This window comes from Eumetopias jubatus, unplaced genomic scaffold, assembly GCF_037043125.1.
Source record: "Eumetopias jubatus isolate StellerSeaLion01/CBP00866 unplaced genomic scaffold, mEumJub1_p1.0 scaffold_14, whole genome shotgun sequence".
NCBI lineage: Eukaryota > Metazoa > Chordata > Mammalia > Carnivora > Otariidae > Eumetopias > Eumetopias jubatus.
In genome coordinates this window covers 71681774-71702253 of record NW_028274820.1, presented here as the reverse complement: position 1 = coordinate 71702253, position 20480 = coordinate 71681774, and the positions used below count along the sequence as shown (strand labels likewise).

The following is a 20480-nucleotide window of genomic DNA, read 5'->3' as shown; positions in this document are numbered from 1 at the left end:
GGAGAAGAACACAGGCAGCAACCTCTTCGACCTCAGCCACAGCAACTTCTTCCTAGACACATCACCAAAGGCAAGGGAAGCAAGGGCAAAAATGAACTATTGAGACTTCATTAAGATAAAAAGCTTTTGCACAGCAAAGGAAACAGTCCACAAAACCAAAAGACAACTGACAGAATGGGAGAAGATATTTGCAAATGACATATCAGATAAAGGGCTAGTATCCAAAATCTATAAAGAACTTACCAAATTCAACACCCCAAGAACAAATAACCCAATCAAGAAATGGGCAGAAGACATGAAGAGACAATTCTGCAAAGAAGACATCCAAATGGCCAACAGACACATGAAAAAGTGCTCAACATCATTTGGCATCAGGGAAATACAAATCAAAACCTCAATGAGATACCACCTCACACCAGTCAGAATGGCTAAAATTAACAAGTCAGGAAATGACAGATGTTGGCGGGGATGCGGAGAAAGGGGAACCCTCCTACACTGTTGGTGGGAATGCAAGCTGGTGCAACCACTCTGGAAAACAGTATGGAGGTTCCTCAAAAAGTGGAAAATAGAACTACCCTATGACCCAGCAATTGCACTACTGTGTATTTACCCCAAAGATGCGAATGTAGTGATCTAAAGGGGTACATGAACCCCACTGTTTATAGCAGCAATGTCCACAATACCCAAACTATGGAAAGAGCAAAGATATCCATCAACAGATGAATGGATAAACAAGGTGTGATATATATACATATATATATATGTATCTATATATACACACACAATGGAGTATTATGCAGCCATCAAAAAACCTGAAATCTTGCCATTTGCAACGATGTGGATGGAACTAGAGGGTATTATGCTAAGTGAAATAAGTCAATCAGAGAAAGAGAAGTATCATATGATCTCACTGATATGAGGAATTTGAGAAACAAGACAGAGGATCACAGGGGAAGGGAGGGAAAAATGAAACAAGATGAAACCAGAGGGAGACAAACCATAAGAGACTCTTAATCTTAGGAAACAAACTGAGGGTTGCTGGAGGGGAGGGGGGGTGGGAGGGATGGGGGGGCTGGGTGATGGACATTGGGGAGGGTGTGTGCTATGGTGAGCATTGTGAATTGTGTAAGACTGATGAATCACAGACCTGTACCTCCGAAACAAATAATACATTATATGTTTTTAAAAAAAAAAGATAGTAGGAAGGGAAAAATGAAGGGGGGCAAACGGAGGGGGAGATGAACCATGAGAGACGATGGACTCTGAGAAACAAACTGAGGGTTTTAGAGGGGAGAGGGGTGGGGGGATGGGTTAGTCCGGTGACGGGTATTAAAGAGGGCACGTTCTGCATGGAGCACTGGGTGTTATACACAAACAATGAATCATGGAACAGCACATCAAAAACTAATGATGCAATGTATGGTGACTAACATAACATAATAAAATAAAATTAAAAAAATGAAACATATACTCAGTTTTTCATTTGATTTCAATTCCTCTGTGTAAAATAGCAGCCATTCTAAGTACTTTGAATAAATTTCAAATAGATTCTAACCATTAACTGTTAGAGTGTTTACTTCATGCAGCTCGGATAAGCACTGGATGTAATAAAAGTAAAATAAGACAACTCTTGCCCTCAAGAAGTTTACAGTCTACTGGGGTAGACAAAGCTGCCAATAAATAAGTACAGTATGATATGGTAAGTGTGATAATGGAGATGTGGGAACGAAAGCAGGATGACTGAAGATGAGGCTGGAAAAGTAGATTTGAATCTTAAATGCCATATAGAGAATTTAGATCTCATTATATAAGCATGAGGGTCACACTGAAGATCTGAAGTGAGGACGCACGAACCCATTTGTGTTTTGGAATATGGACTAAAGGAGGGAAAAATCAAGAGTCAGTGAGATCACCAGGAAGGTTTTGCAATCATGCAGGCTGGAATTCATTTCTGGTTAAACAATGATTAAATACTGACAAAGTGCCAAGACAGGGTCAGGCAGACAAAACCAAACATGTCAAAGTTTTGGTCCCCAAGAACACAGTTTGGAGGATAGGGGACACAAGTAATTAATTCAGCAGTAATGGTGAGGGTTAGAAATAGAATAGAGGCTAAAGAGATGAAGCACAAATTCAAAAGATGATTTCAGGCACAGAAAAATAAGGCTTAGTAACTCATCAGATTCAGGATATGAGGGCAAGATAGGAATCAAGGATGCTTCCTAGGTTTCTAGCTAAGGCTTGATGTTATTTACTGAAAGAGCAAATATAAGAATGAGGAGTTGACACCACCTGCTACCCCACTCCTTCTAGAGACATCACAAATTAGTTAATAAGGTCTCCACAGGAAGTACATTATAAATCCAAAGTAGCATTCTTAGGATTATCATCTAGTGAGCATGGATTTGCAGAGAAAAAAGTTAACTCTGTCCGAATATTACAATATGAATACATAAGTTAATACTGTCAGAAAAAAAACACCTCCATGACAAAAATTTCCTGTAAATACTGTCAGTTAATAAACTATATTTGTTATCTTACTGCCTCTGACTAAAAACAGCAAAAGAAAAAATACCAGTAATACATCCCCACGTGTGATTTACTATCTGTTCTTAATTTACTGTTAACATACTATCTTGTATTTACTATCTGTTCTTAATTTTAGAAGATAATATGATATCCCAGTTACAGTTCAAATGTATGTAAAGCAGTGTTGTGCAAGATCAGGGACTTTTCTGGAGAGGGATGGAGCCTCAGGAAGTCTGGCAGCACAGATCTCAGGTAAGGTACTGTACCTGCCTGCACACCACTCAGTGACATTGGAGTAGAAATGTTTAGTCCCAGGACATTAAGCACACAGACTGATATTTTAATTAGACCAAGAGTGAAACTTCTTAAAAAACAGTTTTCAAGAAATTAATGATTTTACAGGGAAAGACATTCTTGAGAACCTAAGTAACTGTTTAACAAAAAAATAGAATATACCTTTAGTATCACTATTTCCACCCAAAATTTGTATCACACTTTGCAGGCTTTGAAAAGAATTTGGATGAAGTTATAAAATGATACATAAATTATTAAGGGGATTTTTAATGATAACCTTACCTTATAAGAATGATATAAAAATCAACCATTAGTTCTTCCATTGACTGCTACAGATTAATAAGAATACTTGTCAGCTATGAGCCAAGGTGAGTAATTTTTTTGTTACAGATGCTTCAAATTCACTGTTGCTCAATACTTTTGTTGAAAACAAATTGGAACATAAAATTATGCTTTATAGCACTTAATTCAATCCAATAAGTCATTTAAACATTGGCCCTTGATTAATGATTTCCTCACACAGGTAAGCACATGGGAAAAGAAGACTCATATATTACTGATAGGCGTGTATATTGACACCTTTCAAAGGGAAAATCTGACATCTACCAAAATTTTAAACCTGTGTTACCTTTGACCTATCAATTCCTCAAGAAATATGCACCAAGAGGGGGAAGGACATGTATATAAAGTTGTTCACTAAGCCCACTACATGTTCATTAACAGAGGAATGGTTAAAGTATGGCACATTCATATTATGGAATACAACTGGCACAGTCCTTAAAAAGAATGAAGCAACAAATATACTGACATGGAAGGGTGTCTATAATAGATCATTGGGAGACAGGAGGTTGTAGATCTTTGAGCTTACACAGAATGATTCCTTTTTATTTTTCAAAATCAAAACAATACAGATGTGTGTCACGGAGGAATATGTGAGAAAGAACACACAACGAACTTTTAAGAGTTGCTATTTTGGGAATGAACTGTGTGGTGGAGGAACTTTCATTTAACTTAAATGCACTGGCTTCAAATATTTATTATGAAAAATTTTTATAATAACTAAAGATATTTAAAAGTTCTACAATGTTTTTGAAAGGAATTCTCAATTTTCTTTTTTATGAGTTAATCTGTGAGATAAATTCTTCAAAGATTTCATCTTTAAATGTTACACAGGTAGCCAGCCCTCTGGAACTTTGAGAATCTGGAAACCTTACTAGTATCTTACCATCAGGTAAGAGCCCCCAAATGAACTGCTTGGGGTGTGGGTATAACTATTTAAAGTCAAGAGCCTATCAAAGATTTCTTTGGTAGAGGTAGTAAGATAATTAATTTCAGATGGGCACTGGGAAGAAATTGCACTTTATCTCTGTGCTGCTTAATAAAAACTCAAGACTAAATGTCAATTTAATCGTGAAAACAAAAACAAAGTAACCCAAAAATATCAAACAAGGACAGAAAACCTTTGAGCCACAAACCATGTCCAATAGAAAAAGACATCCTGTGGTGCTGAATTACACATCAAGACAAAAAAGAAGGGAGGCGGACGGGGATAGATGCACTAAAGGTAAAAGAATAGGGCGAGGAATCCTCAAGACAATCCCCTGGCAGCCTCCAAAGTTTGGTTTTTTTGATCTCTACAGTGGATCACAGGGCAACTTAAAAGAAAAGAAGAGCCAAAGTAGTTCCGATGATTTTCATAACCACCTTCAAATTTTCTCTGAAGCCAATAATGCAAAACATCACTTCCTTTCCTCTTCAAGAACTCAGCCAGGGTCTACATACAATCCTGGAGATCGCCTGGGGCGATCAGAGAGGCTGTGAGAGGCACATTTTCCCTTCAGAGGCCGCTCCAGCCAGCAATTGAGCAAATTCGTAGAGTGGAGGGAAGTGACCAGTCTTCAACTGGAAATCCTCCCGAACACAAATAAAACATATCTCCCGAGGCCAACCGAGGCGGAGGCAGGGTACTGGAGAGGAGAGAGCTGCTAATCCCGGGGAGTTATAATCACACATGAGCGAACGTGACTTGACACACACCTACCCCGCAGCGAGCGCAAAGCTGGGAGCTCCAAACGGAAGACAAACGCTCAGGGAGCTTCCTTGGCTGCGGGGAAGGCCATTCTATCCCATTTTCTCTTTCCTCCCCAGAGAGCCCCCACCAAGTAGCCGCCTCCTACCCCACCCCGCCGGTCTGGGCCCGCCCGTAGCCCCCTCGCGCCCAGGTGGCTTTAGAGGTGGCAGGCTCCTGGGGCTTGCCTTGGCGGTCAGCTGCATTCCTCGTCGGAGAGAAAGGGAGACAAACCATTTACACTTCAGTGGCACCGTACTCACCCTCATAACTGACACCCCCGGCTTCGCTGTGGTTGCCCTCACAGTCCTCCTCCCCTCCGGCAGCAGCCCCCTGGGTATCGCGAGCAGCCATTACGCGGCGGAGGAGAAAAGGGAGGGCAGGCAGGCGGGTCCGGAGCCAATGGAAACGCGACTGGAGGCAAACTCCCCATCAATGCAAGGTTTCCTCCACGTCCACGCCTCCCCATCACGTTCTGGGCCAATAGGACGTGGAGAGCGGCGCCTAATCCCCGCCCCTAGCCGCTAATGCCACGCCCCCTTCCGGGATGGCGAGGCCCAGAACTACAATTCCCAGCGTGCTGCAGGGACCCTGGGACAGGGAGGGCTGGAAGAGGCGCTGGCGGGCGGGGGTGCGCCGGAGAGTATCCTGGCGTGTAGCTTAGTTCAGTGAATCAGAACAATGACTGCGCCGCCGGGTCCCCGGGAGCGCGTCGGAGGACTGTGAGCAGCCGCCGCCGGGAGAGCGGCGGGCGGCGCAGCCTCAGCCGCGCGGTGTCAACCCCGGGCTCGGGAGCTTCCAGCGCAGACCTTGCCCAGCGTCCACAGCTCGCGCGGAGCCGCTGGGCTCCAGCGTTGCAGCCGCTATTCAGGAGCTGTGCATTGTTGTGAGCCGGAGAAGGTGCGGGGATTACAAAGCCCGAAGACCCCGGACCCCCCTTTAGCCATGTGGATACCTACGGAGCACGAGAAATACGGCGTGGGTGAGTCTCCGCGGGGCGAACTTTTATTCCTCTCTAGCCCGAGCGGGTGCGCATTTCGCGTCCTTGCTCCTGCGCCCCTCTCGCACCGCGGGGCTGGAAATGCCTAGTCCTGGCATCGCGCTGCGGGTTTGGGGCTTTGCCGAGTCTGCTCCCGGCAGGGGATGTGCGCCGGGGTCTCGCCCCTCGTCGCCCCTCGCCGCCCCTTCGGCGTTTCCCGCACCGGCTCCCCGAGCGCCTGGACGGCTGGGGGAGCGCTCGGCCAGCCCTCCCGCTGCGGGCTCTGCCTGCGGAGTTGGAGTGGCGACGGGGCGTGTGCGAGTCAAGTTGGAAGAGGAGGGCGAACGGCGTTCCTCAGCCTCCTTCCTCTTCTTCCCCAAAGAGGGCAATGGGCTGAACGATTCCCCAGGGTGGAGAGGGAGACAACAACTACTGCGCAGAGAGAAGACCCTCAAAACAGAAGGGAGGCGCAAAACCTTTTCTCCGGCTCCCTTCGGCATTCCCCGAGTGCGGAATGTGGCACCGTCCTCAAAAGAGCCGTGCTGACAGACCGAGCCCGACCCCAGCTTCCTTCCTCCTTCCTATCCCGGGTTCCTGGGGTGTGAGTGTTGAGGGGCTGGGGGTTGGTAAATTTCAACATCTGCGCCTCTTTGGTCTTTGGAGGGGAACGGGTATTTCAGCAATGTTTTTACTTCTGGCCACCCTCTCGGCCCGGGGTAAGCGCGTTGGGGGTGGGTGGAGGACAGCTGTGGAGTGATCATGGGGAGGGGGAAATCGGAAAACCTGGGTCTTCGAGGCGAGGAGACAGCTTTTAGGAAAGGATTACTCTGACACTGGCGTTCGGAGGAAAAGGAGCAGGGTAGCGCTCGCTGTTCTGTGCAAAGGTGAACAACAAAGGACATTAATGTTGACTGATGAATACAAGAGTCTCCCTTCTTTTCCCTCCTACCATTTCAGGCTGACTACAGTTCCCGTTTTTGTTGTTTGATTTCAGCTGGGTCTCTCCTTGACAGTTACTCCTTTTAGGGTTGTGGCTGTTAAGAAGCCAGGCTCTTCGACAAGCCTGCAGCAGCCAAATGCAATTATAACCTCTCAGAAGGTTTAAGAGGGTGAAAGCATTTTGGATTTTACTAACAATCTTTATTCCTCTAATGCCCCGTCCTGCTGATTGGTGTACTTTTTTTTTTTTGTTAATTGGGTACAGAGCTAGTGATTTAGACAATGTGTAGGTATCTGCTTACGTTCTAAATTAATTTTTCTGTAATTTAAAAAATCTGGAAAGCCTTTCCAGGGAATCGTAGTCATAGGGGATTTTTTTTTTTTTTTTAACTTCCCATGGGGATAGTAGGACTTTGGAGTCCCCTGAAAGGACTGTATGATTAAACAAAGTCATTCCGATATTTTCATTAGCTTTCATTCTGATTGTGACCGTTTGGCGAGACAATAGTTTGTCCTAGACCCACCTTTGGGAAGGGGTTCCAGCCTTCCCTCTCTTTCAAGTGTGTGTGGGGGGGAACCTTTGCAAGACACTGTACTGGCAAAGTGTAGGTGTTGGTGGTTATTATTTTCCTTCTGACCCCCTCCTTCCACCCCCTTTTTGTGTAGATTAACCCTCGCTAGGAAAAGATACTGCCTTTGCCGAAATGGTGAGGAACTGGAGCGTCCCCCTTGTCGCTCACTGGGTTTAACACTCCGTGCAAGAAGCATGGATCCATCCAGCAACACTGTCCCGCTTGGAGTCGATCCCAGATGTTGCTTTCTTCCAAGTGTTAAATTATACAGATTATGGATGGGATTTATTTTCTTGATTTCTTTACATGCCAGGTCACAGCTGGGTGCTGGTATTGATTAGTTTTTCTCTCGCCTTTCTTTATAAGCCTTGGGCAGAGGCTTAAAACACACTCTGGGATTTCCTGGAATGGCAAACCCGATATTATGGGTCAAGTGTTTTGGGCTACAACAGACACCTTGCTTTTGGGTGGTTGTGATTTGGTTGCAGAGTAGGGGGAGGTAGAAGGGTGAGCACAGCGTTGGGAAAAGGAGGTTGAGATGAGAAGTGAGGGCAGAGAGGGGTCTGCTCATTTATACAATATCACACATACAGGAATGTTAATCATCTTGTTAATTTTTGAGCATTTGGCTTATGGAATGCTTAGCTGTTTTTAAGAATCCGTCCGTTAGGTGTGTGCATTTGTGTGTGTGTGTGTGTCTGTGTGGTGAAAATTTTGCTAGGATACTTAAGTGTGGACTTTATTTCTTACCCTGGAGAGCACTATTTGTAGCTGTATATGCTGCGAGTTTTTTTTTTTTTTTTTAACCTTCCTTAATACATGTGCTTTTCTCATCTAGTTCTTATAAATACTAAGGAAAAGATAATTTATGGGCAAAAATGGTTGTTATCAGGTGTAGTAGTAATTCAGTTCCTCATTCTTTGAAATAAATTAGTCTTTAACTTGGAATAACTGAAGTTTTAGTGCAAGTTGTATATTTTTCCAATGATACTTCTTAGCCACCATCAGTTATATATGAGATAATTATGTGACTTTATATATTTATGTTTCTGTTTCAAACAACATATTGTTAATATGGATAAACTTACTTAAATTTCATAGCTGTAGTAAGATGTATCAGAGATAGAACTTCCTTTTCAAACCTGACATGTGGGCACTCTTCAACTGATGGATGGTCTTAAAACAATGTATACTTATATACCTAAGTGTACTGATTCTAGGGAGTTAGAAGGCATAGTGATAGCTTCTTTTCCGTCCTTCTTTCTTGCTGCTTGCTGTGCCGGCCCCGCGCTCCCGTGCGCCCCCTGTAGCCATGCCTCGCAAAATCGAGGAAATCAAGGACTTTTTGCTCACGGCCAGGCGAAAGGATGCCAAATCCGTCAAGATCAAGAAAAATAAGGATTATGTGAAGTTTAAAGTTCGGTGCAGCAGATACCTTTACACCTTGGTCATCACGGACAAGGAGAAGGCAGAGAAACTGAAGCAGTCCTTGCCCCCAGGTTTGGCAGTGAAGGAGCTGAAGTGAACCTGGCCCACTGATTTGAACTGTATTAAAGTTTTAAAAATTCTTAAAAAAAAAAAAAAAGAAGGCATAGTGATAAAGCTATAGTCCTGAGGGATAGGGGACCTTGTCTCTTTAAAACTGTATTAATCGCGGGGCGCCTGGGGGACTCAGTCGTTAAGCCTCTGCCTTCCGGCTCAGGTCATGGTCCCAGGGTTCTGGGCTCTCTGCTCGGGTGGTAAGCCTGCTTCTCCCTCTCCCACTGGTTGTGTTCCCTTTCTTGCTGTGTCTCTCTCTGCCAAATAAATAAAATCTTGAAAAAAAAACTTAAAAAACTGTATTAATAGCCACAATGATAGGCATATTTTTCTCGGGAAATTCTGGTTAGCTCTTGGTCCTAGGCTAGACACTGCTGCCAGCTGTGTGACCTTAGGTAAATCACTTAACCTTTCTGAGTGCCAGCCTTTTGGACAAATGGTATCCGAGGTCCTTCCCAGTATTAGTTCTTGAGACCTCTTCCAAACAAATGTGTCCTTTGGTTAGAAAAATATCTCCATGGTGTAGAGATTGTTAGAAAAAAGACACTTTTGTTGTGACATAGCCCACATAGTTTTTTAAGGAAGATCAAAGGTAAGCAAAAGCTGCCTGGCAGGCTGCCAGAACCCAGGTGATAGTTACTCATTTTTCAATCTGTTTGATTCTCTCTCTCTAGGAGGAGCTCCATGGGCAGTGACAAAAGCATTCTTGATAGACCCCTCACAAATTTCCTTATGATCACTATCTGCTTCCTGCCTGCCCTCATCAGTCATACCTCTAGTCACAGAGAAAGTTACATTACAACCATTGCAGGTACATTTCTGTATTCATTTGTTCAGTATCCATGTATGCACAGGTTTCCCAGGTGAGCCAGCATGTCTTACTGAGCTGCAAACTGCACCTCTCAACCCCAGCCAGATGTTTAACATGTGTGAGCCTGGTTAAGCTTAGAGGGAGATTATGTGCTGGATTGATCAGTACAAAAAGTTCCTGAGCCTGACAAGAAACAAAACTCAGAAGGAGCCGATCTGAAGGTTATGAATGTCATTTTAAAAATGAAGTATTTAGGGGCGCCTGGGTGGCTCAGATGGTTAGGCATCTGCCTTCAGCTCAGGTCATGATCCAAGGGTCCTGGGATTGAGCCCCACATCGGGCTCCCTGCTCTGCGGGGGAGCCTGCTTCTTCCTCTCCCTCTCCTGTTCCCCCTGCTTGTGCTCTCTCCCTCTCTCTGTCAAATAAATAAAATCTTAAAAAAAATAAATTAAAAGAAGTATTTAATACTTGTATCACTGAGTCCTCAAAACTATTCCTGTCCTCCATTTCAAGTAGGAATCCCATTCCTTTTTTTTTTTTTAAGATTTTGTTGATTTATTTGACAGAGACAGAGAGCACAAGCAGAGGGAGCTGCAGAAGGGGAGAGAGAAGCAGGCTCCCCGCCGAGCAGGGAGTTGGATGCGGGGCTCGATCCCGGGACCCTGGGATCACGACCTGAGCTAAAAGTCAGATGCTTAACCGCTGAGCCACCCAGGCGCCCCGGAATCCTATTCCTTTTTAAAGCTTCCTGCATGTTAGGGGAAGAGGTACCTTCTCTTATTATACAGGATCTTTGGGATATCTTTTCCTCGAAAAAGCGTGCTTTAATGGTAGCTTGTGTGGGAGAGTTAAGAGCAAGTATGCCTTAGCCTTAGCTGTTTTCAGTTTCTTAGCTACTAGTGTCTTAAAATGTTTCCTATTTGTGGTACCATGATGTGTCCAGATGACATGTACAGCTAAATAACAATGTGCTGCCTGAAATTATTTGTGACATTTAGAGCCTGGCACAGGATTCTACACTTTAATAAATGGGAAGCAAAAAGGAGGTATTTATGTCTCCAGGCAAAGTAGCGTTGAAGGGCTGTACAGGGACAGCAGGATGGCCGCTGATGTTCATGAGCCGGTCTCCTGTGGGAGTAGCCCATAAACATGTTTCCCTCTTTTGGCCATTCTACTAAGTGAGGACTCTTTCACGAGGCCCTAGAAAGACAGAGATACTGTCTTTCGTCTTTAGTGTTTTTTTTTGTTTTTGTTTTGTTTTGTTTTGTTTTGTTTTTTCATTTTTTTCCTAGAGGCAGTATGGTAGGTACTATGAAGGAGATTAGACAAATTTTGAGAAACTTCAGGCTTTCCTGTCTCCAGCTTTACTCTTGAGGAGACTATATTTTCAGAATTAGCTTTGATTCAGGATGTCCAAATTTCTAGCATAGTGACTTTATGCTGTGAGCATATATGGCAGGGAAACACTATACTCTGAGGAAACCCAACCAAAATGCTGTAACCATAACATATTAATACAATGTTTTATAGTTGGAAAAATATTGTGAGGTTATTTTATTTGGGTATACTCCCTGAAATAGAATGGTAAGTTCCATGTAAGGGATGAGGAAGCAACTTCATAGAGATTAAGTGACTTACTCTATGTCAGTGACTTTTAATCGTGTTTAGGAAATACATTGAATAGGAAATAAATTTATCCTATTCATAATATCACTCATAATAGGAAATACATTTACTTTCCTCATTTGATGTGTATACACAAATACCATCAGCATCAGCCCACATACATAGAGTACAACAAACAGTATTTGCTCGTGTTCTGTGTGATGTTCCGCTCTTTATCATTAAAAAAAAGTTCATCACTAACTTGACTTAATGACTCCTTAATGCATCCCTACCCACAGTCTGAAAAGCACTTCTCTAGATACTACATTTGTAATACAGGAAGGACTGGAACTCAGACCCTGTTGGGGTTTCTAGTCAAGTTCATTCATGACATTGTGGTTTTTTTTTTTTTTAACAGATGTTTGTGTATATTTTTTACTTAGAATTTAGTAACCATACTTTTTTCCTTCAGTGTTGTCAAAAATCTGCCTTTTAATGTATTATTTCTTATTAAAGATAAAACAAATATCCAAAGCCATCACATGCATTGTATAAGTTGTCTCTTCAAGTTCACATGTGTCTTCCAACTAGGATCTTTTTGACAAGACTGGTATGTACTACTTAGTGACCGATTTTGGGTGTTTTCTGCATAATGTCCTTTGAAAATGATCTCTGGCTCCTGTAACAAGAATAAATGCAGTAAATCTACTGAGCTGTATTGTCGGTTGTGGGATTACCACCTATCATTGTTTTCTGCCTTTTCTCAGGTTGATTGCTGATTATTGTTAGAAGAAACAAGGCAGGTTGTATAACCTTTTTTTTTTTTTAAGGCACCTTGATGCCTTAATTTGTCTTTTTTTTTTTTTTTTAAAGAGAGAGAGAGAGTGCGTACGGCAGGGGTGGAGTGTAGAGGGAGAAGAAGAGAGAGAGAATCTTAAGCAGGCTCCATGCCCAGCACAGAGCCCAACACGGGGCTCGATCCTGCTACCCTGAGATAGTAACCTGAGCTGAAATCATGAGTCGGCCTTTTAACCACCTGAGCCACCCAGGCACCCCTCGACTATGATTGAAACTGTAGAAGGTGCAGCATATAGAGAAGATGCAGTTAATGCACAGATCAGAGTAATTCTTTTTGTTACAACATGGAGATAATCAGCAAATTATTTTTTTAAAAAACTCCCTTTGTTGGAAATAGGAGCAGTATGAAACTTTAAAGCACACACATTGTTGCTTGTGGAGGAGGGGGGTGACTTAAAAATGAGAAAAGAGAGATTTTTGCAGTAGATGACTTGAGAGAGTACTGGAACCAGTTTAGCAATCATTGCATGGTGAAATCTGGACGGATCTGAGATGGTTAGAAGATGGGAAGCAACAGGGCTTGGTAATTGGATGTGAGGAGTTAGGGAAAGGAAGAAGTTTAGGGTGTCTCCCGAGTTTCTGGTTGCAACAGTGGGTAAACATATGAGACATTTTTGTAGGCAGGGCAGGTTTATGGTGTAAGATTGAGTTTCCTTTGGCCACCTTGAGTTTACCATACCTGTCAAATATTCAGGTGGCAGTAGCTGGTAGGTAGTCAGCCTGGAGCAAAGGAGGGAGGCTTTGGAGTAAAGAGTGTGGTTACAGAGTTTTTTCGGTTTATGTGTGACGATTGAAGTGGTTGACCCAGATAAGACTTTATTCATTGTATCGACTTTGATTATGTAGTCTGCTTGCTCATTCTAAATTTTAAAGTGACAGGTCCTAAATTTCCAAAGAGCAGTGATCTTGGAGCACTTTATTAATATGGGTACAGAGCACTCTAAAGGAGGAAATATTACCTGTCCAGGTAGAGTTGGTAGTAAACTAAATTTTATGGTCTTTTCTTGCTTCCCATTAGTGCCTTGCCTGGCTAAGACATTAGTTACCTCTGTTTCTGTGACAGTTCTCTCCCAAGCAAAAATCTCACGCCAGATTGTGCATGTTTGTGAGATTTCGCCAACAGGATGTTGAAAAACAGAATGAACAAATATTTCAATAAGCAAGATTTATACATTCCTCAAACAGCATATAAGTGTATACACATCCAAAAATGGGAAAATGCTCAGATATCCAAAGCAATATATTAGTATTATACAGATTTCGTGTGTGTGTGTGTGTGTGTGTGTGTATGTATGTGTGTGGTAGATATATAGTATCTCTTAGGAACCACAAGGTCAAATTTAGAATTCTTAAAGTTATACTACTGCACTCCTGAAAATCATGTCATTTGAAGTAAGGGATTCCAGCTTAAGAAGGCATTGGGCTCCCTTCCCCTAAAATAACTTCCCACTGAAATACCAATAAATGCACATAAAGAGGCAAACGTTGATAATATTAAAAATCAAGTCTGACATAAAGCCTGTTGCCAAAATTTGGGAGTAATTTCCCTAAGGCAGGTGGAATTGGATTAAGAAAACCAATTGGTGGTTTCTCTCTGCTTTCTTTCATTAAGCAGAGCAGCTTCAGTGACCTGGGCAGGAAGACCATTGTCTGTCCCCATGTCACCAGTTTAGAGGTCAGATTAATACTTTCAACCTGGAGTGTTTCCTTTACTGCCTGAGGCATCTATCGTCCTTCTCTTTCCACCCCGTCTTTGTATTTCCATTGAGGGATAACCACTTCAGAAACAACTGGGACGGGAAGGGGGTTGGTGGATGGGTAGAAAGGAGTCTATGGAAGATGCTACTTTGTCTTTGAGACGTGTACTCTGGCCTCCATAAGAAGACTGATTTCCTGGTTGCCCTTGAAGTGCTGCAGTAACAAAGCATGATGGATATTGTAGTTTTGCCTGCAGTCTCTTGGTGACAAAGAAGCAGAGGGATAAAAGATGATCTCACTTGAATTGCCAAAAACCATGGCACATGGAATATGATGGCTTATAGCCGGGAACTTGACTCAGAGCTGTACACATCAACCACATTTTGAAGGAAGGCCTGTAAGGGGGACTCAACACGCTTTCATTTTCAGCCACCTTCAAAGCACTGCAGGGAGGTTCAAGAACCAGTGATCACATTTGCATCCCTACAGAAGAAGGAAAGCAACTAAATCTAGAAACAGGCATCTGTCACTTAGTAATAAACTAAAACATGACTGTTTCTTAGCTGGGAAGGAAGAAGGGAAAGCATGACATTCATATAGGGAGGCTGTTGGAAATTGCCAATACATATGTGTATTATCCACCCCTATTCATGTCCCGGGTGAGTATGGGAATTCTTCTGGTTATGAAATTAGCAAGTCTTCCCCTTGGTGAATTAGATAACCATTCCTCTCCCAGTTGTAAATCATTTTCATAAACCAAGCAATTTGTTTATTTTTATGAGTATTAGTTGGACATTAACCTAAAAATGTCTCCCTGAAATCTCTAAGCAGAAATGTAGAGATTGTGTTCTATGTCTTTTTCTTTTCTTCAAAATAAAGTATCTTGCCTGTCACTGGTGACCCTAGGTGAACATGTTTGGTAGCATGGGCATGCGGGTATGGGAGGCAAAACAGCCTTCACCTGGGTCCTGGGGAGAGGAGAGAGCCTGTTGGTAATTCTCCTGAGGCGTCCGAAGTTGGTTGAAGAGTCTGTTGGTGGTAGGGCTTCCTTGATAGCAAGCCTAAGAGGTTACCTGGGCTCTCAAAGAAACATGAAAATTCAAACATAAATAGGTAGTTGCAGAAAGAATAAAGATAGGAGAAATTACTGAGATTTTTCTCCAGAAATCTGGATAATAAACAGTAAAAAAAGATAGCATTCCTACAAAATTACACACATAGTAAAATTTGCTGTTTCTTCAATTTGCTTTTTTTTTTTTAAGGAGAATTATATGTATATTAATTGTACTCTACATTTCACCGAATATTCCCAGCTGTAATTAATAGAAAATGATTCAGACAACCAGATACTTGCATTCTCGGCCCCATGTTAGAACACTAGGTATAAGTTATGTTAAAAATACACTGATGAGTACTTAAGAGAAATGAAGAATTGGGATACAAAATCCCATGTTGCTGTGTTGTTATAACCAATTGTTTCAGTTGAGAAGTGGCATTGTTTTAACTTTGTACTTTTAATAATTTCCAAAATTAACATGAATTTCTTTTATAATCAGAAATAATGATCTATGCTCTTTTATAAGCTGACCGTTATTTCCTGTAGAGTTTCCTCTCAGGATTAGAGTTAGACTGGTGGAACTTGAGTCTGGAATATCTGAATTTACTTTGTCATTTATGTCCAGGAAGTACTCTGTTCCAGAGTTTCAAAGTGGCTTTCCTTGGTGTACTGTCTGATTACTTGTGATGTCTCTGCCCTGTTCATGCTTCCTCAGCCACAGTGAATCTGTGTTTTCAGATGACCTTGAGGTAGAAGTCTTTGAAAAAAAGCCCTTATCCTTCTTTGAAAAAGAGCTTCAAACTCACTTAAGATAAAAATGCTGTTCTCTCCATGATGTATTCATTTAGAGAACGGATGTGGGTGTCACTGCTCACTTTCCCTTGTTCTGTGAACTCAGTGGGCCCTGGGATCTTTTATGCAAGAGAGGTGGGCCCTGGGATCATTTATGCAAGAGAAATTCATCAACAGAGAGAGTCAACAAGTCTAAGAGGTTTTAGTTAGCAATCAGGGGAATAATTTCTTATTCATGGGTGTTATAGACTGAATGTTTCTGTGTGTCCCCACCCCCCCATTCATATATTGAAGCTCCTACCCCCAGCATGGCTGTATTTGGAGTAAGGAGGTGAGAAAGACTAAACAAGGTCACAAGGGTGGGCCCTGATTGGGTAGGATTAGTGTTCTCTTAAGAAGAAACCCTAGAGAGTTTGCTTGCTCTCTGCACACATGGGTACCTAAGAAGGGCCTTGTGAGGACACAGTAAGACCCAGCCATCCACAAGCCAGGAAGAGGTCTCTGGCCAGAAACTGATCCTGCTGGCCCTTGTTCTTGAACTCACAGCCTCCAGAACAGTGTGAAAATAAATTCCTGTCATTTAAATCACCTAGTCTATAGTGTTTTGTTATGGCAGCCCGAGCTAACACAATGGATTTGAACAGTTTTGGGTACTAGGAAGAGGGACAAAGTAAATAGAAGCTGAATTCTGGACCTCAGTGTAATAGATGTAATCAGCGTAGATCCTTGCCATGGCTGAGGTCGGACTCCCCTGGCCCACGCTCAGAAGCACAGACTTAGCTGAGTCGGACTGTTTGATGACGATTATCTGCTCTAGGCATATGTTTATTTGAATACGGCTTGTTTGCAAAGATACTTACATTGTCTTAAGGCATCAAATCACATTGGATGCCTTCAAAGCATCCAACTAGAAAGCATCCAGAGAAGTAGGGTCTTGAGATGCTTCATGTCTTCCTGCCATAATTATTTATAAAGAACCCAAGGTGATAGGTTTGACCATTAAGGCTAGCATTTAAGCAGGGAAATGCAGTTTTATTATATGGAAATTTGGTTGGAGACATCACTTTGGTATCCTTTGTTTTTGAAAGGCCTGGGTGTTGAATGCCAGGTCCCTGCGGAGAATAAGGCAATATTTGGGGAAATTTTCCCCCTATTTTCTGTCCTTAATTATGTTTTCCCTGATAGCTGGTAGTACATCCCTGTAAGAATTTACTTGCTACCTCTTTTTGTTTCCCTTCGTGGTAACTATAAAGGCATATCCTGTGACACATTGACGGAAAAACTTACATTGGATAATTATTTATTGAGTATGCCTACAACGTATAAGGCAGTGTGCTAGCTTGATGGGGCATATAAGGAGGCATAGATCTGGATCCATGAACAAGTGATAAAGCAAGACGTGTATCATATTTTTATCTCATTTAATTTGTACATTTATTCAAGGTAGGTGTTATCTATTTTTTAAAAACTCAGTAAGGCAGTGCATAAACAGAGAAATCAGTGTGAAGGTTAAGACAGTTATTTCCCCTCAAGCTTTAAAATGAAGATAAGGACTTGGGATGGTGGTATTACTTGTAAGCCTGAGGAAACAGCCCTGCAGAGGGAGTGTCTCATATCCTGGAAAACTCAGAACTTGTACAACAAAAGAATAGAAGTTTCATTTTAAGATACTCTGCATAGAAGTGAGTCAACAGCTGTCAGGATTGTCCAATATAAACACTTGAGCCGTGTTGTACTTTAAATAGCTGGAAAACCTTTTTCCTCTTCCTACTGGGCATTTTCCATGTCCCACCCCCCATGTCCCCTTGCCCCGTCCCCCAGCACATTCCTATCACCTCACCATGTTAAGGACCTTAGAAAATGGTTTGCCTTTTCTTGTAGTTTCCTTCTAAGATTGGGCAGAGGAAGAAAGATTCAGTATTTCTTATTTTTCAAGAGAATTTTGGAGCGATAAATGAAAACCATAGTTAAATGCTTAAGTTACAGAAAACTAAGAGTGGGTAAGCAGGGAAGAAACTTAAAGATGAATGCTTGTGTGTCTATGCCTGTGTGATTGGTCCCATGCAAACACACTGAAGCCTTAGTGCAAATCTGGAGAGGGTAAGTGATGTGTTCAAGGTGACCCAGCTGGTAAGTGGCAGAGCTGAGATTTGGACACACTGTCCAAGTCCAAAGCTGTAGCCCTGTTGTGGTATACCACCTTCCTCTGTGCACACAGGCAGGCCTACAGCCAGAGTTTGGAGGCCTGGCCCCAGGCTTTGGGGTTCCATGGATAGTGATGAAGACATTGGTCACCATTCTTTACTTTTTAAATGAGATGCTGGTATTAATACCAGAAGTGTGTGCAGTATGTGCAGGTATCTGCTGCTTTGCAAAAGTTTGCCCTATACCACTTCCCTTTTATGACAGACCTATAGTAGTACCTGTTTTTGGAGACTGAAAGAAATCCAAAGAGGATTGTTGCTTTTACAAAAAAGGCAAAAAGTGAAAATAGCGTTCAGCATCTGTTTTGCAGAGAGCTGTTAGAGAGTGGCACCACCAAGCACTTCCCTGGGAACCATATTCAGCCTCTCAGCATCAAGCCGCCTATCAGAAAAGGCCTAAGAGAGGTTATTTTTTGAGTCTGGGAATGCTTATAAATTTTTCCATGTAAATTAATGGTAATTGCTTCTTTGTCTTATGCCTTTTCTTATGAACTTTCTTATGAAAGTTTTCAGAGGAATGCTCTACTTTCGGATAGCAGGGGAAACCTGTACCCACATCGTCTTTTTGTTCCACATTAGTCTCTGGTGGTGGTGGTCGGCCCCACAGTGTGCTGCCTGCTTGTAGGTGGGGGATGTGATAGAGCACAGTGGTGCTGGAGAGGCCACCGGATGGGTCAGGAGTTGATGGTGCCAGAAGGGTGTGGGGAATAGGTGGTTGAGAGGCAAGGACGAGACCGGGCTGTGTGACCAGAAGGGAATAGAAGTGTGTGTCCATGAATGAGGATGGACCCTAGCCAAGCCTGACCAGGAACAAGGAGGGACCCTGGAGTAAAACTGCAAGTTCTCAGTGACCAGGGGTGTGTGTCTGGGAGACTTAGAAGGGATATGGTGGTTGATAATAAGAACCACGGAAGCCCTAATCTGTGACACTTGTGGTTCTGATGCTGGAAACCCTAGCTTTGCATGGGCCCAGGCATCTCACTCTGCCCGGTCTGTGCTCGGGGAAGCCTCATTGTGCAGAGCCAGTGAGCTGGTGCCTTGAGCAACCTTGGTGTTAGGTGCCCCTTGTTTAAATTACTGCAGTAGCCTCTCAATTTGTCTCCTATGTAGTCTCTTCTTTCTCTAGAACATGCTCTGCATTAAACTGCAAGTGATGTGTTTTGTAAAGCGAATTTTTGTTTGGTGTGGTTTGTCTGGAGAAACAATACCTATAGTGTTTCCTTTGCATTTAGGGTAGAGTTCACAGTCATTTCATAGCTCACGAGGCCCTTTTTAAATTGGCTCCTTTCTGCAGTCCAGTCCAGTGCCAGGTGGATCTTTGTCCCATACCCTGGGCTCCATCCTAGGGAACCCCTTACAGTTTCTCAGATCTAGGTCTCTTTGCTTGCTGGAACTTTGCCTTGCTTGGCCACCCTCCTCCCCCTTCTTTACTTGGAAAACCTGTGGTGTCTTGTCTCTAAGAGCTTCCATTTCTGACTCCTCACAGAAATGAAAACTCTTGTCCCCCATTCCACATCTGTACCTGTGCCTCTTTCAGGACCCTTCCTACTGCCGTTTGAACTGTCTACCATTGCTACAGGCTTCTGAAGTCTTTGAAGCCAGAGATGCTGTGCTCTTCAGCTTTGATTTCCCTGGATGATAAATACAGAGCTAACTTTTAGTAGGCCCAGTAAGTGGTGAGTCAGTGAATGAATGGAGTCTTAGTGCATTCAGGCTGTTATAACAAAATACCACAGATTAAGTAGCTTTATAATCAACAGAGATTTATGTTTTATAGTTGTAGACACTGGGAGCTCAAGAACAGGGTGCCAGCATGGTTAGGTTCTGGTGAGACACTCTTCTGGATTGTGGACTTCTGGCTGTGTCCTCACGTGGCACAAGGACCTGTGGAGCTCTTTGGGGTCTCTTTTATAAGAGCAGTAAGCCCATTCATGAGGCTTTACCCCTATGACCTAAGCATCTCCCAAATGCCCCACTTCCTAATACCATCACATTGGGCATTAGGATTTCAATATACAAATTGGGGAGGAGGCATGAACATTCAGATCAGAGTGAATGGGTTCCTTGGAAGAAGGGGAAATCTCTAAACTTAGTGTGTTGTCGTTATTTGTTAGGTTTCTGTACCAGGTTCTCCAGAATGCATAAGTCAGCCTCTGAGAAGATGAAGCAACTAGACTAGCGGGGGAATGTCCCCAACATCCTAACGTGTTGGTCCAGAGGAAGACAAATATTTGTCAGAGAAGTGACAGAATTTGTCGAGAGTCTATGAAGCTACCTACATAAATTCTGAAACATACATCAGGGTTTTGTTTGTTTTGTGACCATATAAAATTGGCATTAAAAAATCCACATAGAGAATAAAAACGAAAAATGTGTGAGTGCTATTTCAACAGCAGACGAGATCTACTAACCACTAAACTCTGAAGACAGGACTGCGTTTTTTCCTATTGTATTCTCTGCACTTAGTATAATATTTACTACATACTTTATAATATGATTTATACTATGAAAAAATAAAATAAATTTTATTTGAGT

At 42.6% G+C, this 20480-nt stretch overlaps 2 protein-coding genes and 1 pseudogene across 11 annotated transcripts in view; 2 read left to right on the top strand and 1 right to left on the bottom strand.

Annotated features, from left to right (window-relative positions):
* Positions 1 to 5942, bottom strand: part of ZNF277 (zinc finger protein 277) — a 105822-nt gene extending 99880 nt beyond the window's left edge. For 3 of the 5 annotated variants that reach the window (XM_028104823.2, XM_088018532.1, XM_028104824.2), the window contains exon 1: positions 5155 to 5261. In XM_028104823.2, the coding sequence (XP_027960624.1) occupies positions 5155 to 5245 (91 nt within the window). In that variant the 5' untranslated portion in view covers positions 5246 to 5261. Of the gene's footprint in view, positions 1 to 5154; positions 5262 to 5850 lie in introns of those variants that run through there. The other 2 variants (XM_028104827.2, XM_028104825.2) reach the window with 2 other exon arrangements.
* Positions 5526 to 20480, top strand: part of DOCK4 (dedicator of cytokinesis 4) — a 421803-nt gene continuing 406848 nt past the window's right edge. For all 6 annotated transcript variants that reach the window (XM_088018529.1, XM_028104818.2, XM_088018530.1 and 3 more), the window contains exon 1: positions 5526 to 5873. In XM_088018529.1, the coding sequence (XP_087874655.1) occupies positions 5837 to 5873 (37 nt within the window). In that variant the 5' untranslated portion in view covers positions 5526 to 5836. The remainder of the gene's footprint in view (positions 5874 to 20480) is intronic.
* Positions 8650 to 8958, top strand: LOC148162526 (large ribosomal subunit protein eL38 pseudogene; annotated as a pseudogene).